At 36.0% G+C, this 2678-nt stretch overlaps 1 protein-coding gene across 1 annotated transcript; it reads left to right on the forward strand.

Annotated features, from left to right (window-relative positions):
* Positions 1 to 1044: 1044 nt before the first annotated feature.
* On the forward strand, positions 1045 to 2678 carry LOC114166013 (putative UDP-rhamnose:rhamnosyltransferase 1). The gene has a single exon (XM_028050670.1). It carries the CDS (start codon positions 1116 to 1118, stop codon positions 2430 to 2432), a length of 1317 nt encoding a protein of 438 aa, XP_027906471.1. The 5' UTR covers positions 1045 to 1115; the 3' UTR covers positions 2433 to 2678.

Raw genomic sequence — 2678 nt, forward strand, 5'->3', positions numbered from 1 at the left:
AATAAGGCTTTCCCATTCCATCACTTTGCAAACATGCAATCCTATAAACAGCAATAGCCCATTTCTATCAAGGTAAAAAACAAAGGATATGAACATTTTGAAGCCAGATATGGGGTGTTAGCTGAAACTTCAATATCGCATTCAATAGTCTACATCTGACAATAAATGTCCTTTAATTTTCAAACCCACTTGCAATGGTTGAGTTGGGACTATGACAGACACTTCCACGTTGTTATCCCACTAGACCACATATTTCTAGTTCTATTTTTCAGACATCTTAATTGTGAAATTTAACAGTATTTTTGTTTATCATTGTCATACTTGTGTTGAAATTGGAGCAAATAATGTCTTGTGTGCAGTACTTAACAAATTTTCAGATGAGTACCTATAATGGAGAGACTTGCACTAGTCATCTCCATAACATTATATTTCTTGTAAAAGGTTACTTATACAAATTTGAATGTTTTTTAGTTTCTTTTTAAGTTATTCTGTTGTGCTTCTAGAATTAATGTATTCATCTTAATTTGATACCTATATATAAGAAAAAATAAATAAAGGAAAGATTGATATGTAATGTAAGTCTAACTTGAGAATATATTACCTTATGAAAAACTGAGGAGTTTCACATTTAAAATACCAATTAGAAATATAAATGAAAAAATAGTTCCCATTGTAATTTAATCAAGAGGAGCATTATTTCGCTTCACTAAAAACTTCACTTCCTGTTTATTAAACACAACAAAAATGGTATTTCCATAACAAACATATTCCTAAGGTAAAATCTTAAGCGAAAATCCAAAACTGTGACATTCATATTTCATTTGTCTGAGAAATTTTCCTCCATGAAAGTTTCCTGTTCCAGAATCAGAAAAATACAACACAAGATTCAACATATTCTGGGTTTTCAAAACATGTTAAACTTAGTCCTCTTGACTCATGTCTTGAACTTGACAAGAGAGACACCAATGAATGCAAAAAGGCTATCATGAATAGTAAGTATTCAAAATGGTCCCACTTAAAGTTGATATAGTCTTTACATTGTTGAATAAATAGGAATTCATGCCAGGATAAAGAACCCACACATTCACGAATCACGCTTAAACACACGCATATCCATGGCGGAACAGCGCGAGAAGCTTCACGTTGTGGTGTTTCCATGGCTAGCATTTGGTCACATAGGTCCATTTTTTGAGCTTGCAAAACTCATAGCTCAAAAGGGTCATAAAATATCTTTCATTTCCACACCTAGAAATATCCATCGCCTACCCAAAGTGCCTAAAAACTTGCAACCTTTGGTGGATCTCATAGAACTGCCACTGCCCCGTGTTGAAAAACTTCCAGAAAATGCAGAGGCCACAATGGACATTCCTCACCACCTCATTCCATACCTCAAGCTGGCTTTTGATGGTCTTCAACAACCTTTGGCCAAGTTTCTGGAGAGATGCAAACCCCATTGGATAGTATACGACTTTGCACCCTATTGGTTGCCTCCAATAACAACTGAACTAGGAATCCTATGCATTTCATTCTCTATTTTTAGTGCAACTGGTATGTATTCTATTTCAGAATATTTTATGAGAAAAACAAGTGAGTCTCCGCGGAACAAAGATATGCCTGAAGAGGTTATTGAGACAAATGAATCAGGAGTTTCAGACATGTTTCGAGTGATTATAACTTCTGAAGCTTCTCAATTTACTGCTTCAAGGAGCTGCATGGAGATTGAAGGTGAGGCTCTCAAATTGTGTAATAGTACATTCAGTAAACCAGTGATGCCAATTGGGTTATTGCCACCTTCACTAGAGTTCAGTGAAGACAGCAATGATGAAAACTGGGATACCATACTTAATTGGTTAGACAAACAGGAAAAAGGGTCAGTGGTTTATGTAGCCTTTGGAAGTGAAGTGACACTAAGTGATGAAGACTTTACTGAAATTACCATGGGACTAGAAATGTCTGGTTTTCCCTATTTTTGGGTTCTGAAGAAGCAAAACACCTCTAACGTTGAGTTGCAAGATTTTCTTGAGAATAACACGGGAAAGGGATTGGTGTGGAGAACATGGGCACCACAGATGAGGATTTTGGCACACAAGTCTGTTGGGGGGTTTCTGACTCACTGTGGTTGGAGTTCAGTGATTGAGGGTCTTCAAGTTGGGTGTCCACTTGTTATGTTGCCATTCCAAAATGAACAATTTATAATCGCTAAGCATATGGAGGAGAGAAGGGTAGGGTTCCAAGTACAGAGAAGTGAGCATGATGAGAAATTCAGCAGAGAATCATTGGCCAATGCATTGAGAGCAGTGATGTTGGAAAAAAGTTATAGAAGTGAAGCAGAGGAGATGAGTAAGATAGTTGGGGACAAAGAACTGCACCAAAAATATATAGATGACTTTGTTGAGTATATGGAAATCCATAAACCTGTCTTAAAGGATTAGCCTTTCTGCCATTCTGTTGTTTCTGTATCTTAGTAATCTCAGCCTATGACATCCCAGATTTAAATTTGTTTTATCATTGAGGACAATCACTTGTTGGAAGAAACAAATGGCTTGGTGTTTGTGTTTTTCTCGTAATATGTCATCGACAAGGATGTGCAAAGTTTATGTTGTGATTTATTATTTGTAATTGATAAGTTTTAAGGATGTTTGTTATTATATGTAACTAATGCATAAGTTTTAAGGTTC

This window comes from Vigna unguiculata, chromosome 10 (assembly GCF_004118075.2).
Source record: "Vigna unguiculata cultivar IT97K-499-35 chromosome 10, ASM411807v1, whole genome shotgun sequence".
NCBI classification, from domain to species: domain Eukaryota; kingdom Viridiplantae; phylum Streptophyta; class Magnoliopsida; order Fabales; family Fabaceae; genus Vigna; species Vigna unguiculata.

Bases quoted from the DNA above. Each gene is read 5' to 3' on its own strand.
- LOC114166013 (XM_028050670.1), top strand. From the start codon at position 1,116: ATGGCGGAACAGCGCGAGAAGCTTCACGTTGTGGTGTTTCCATGGCTA.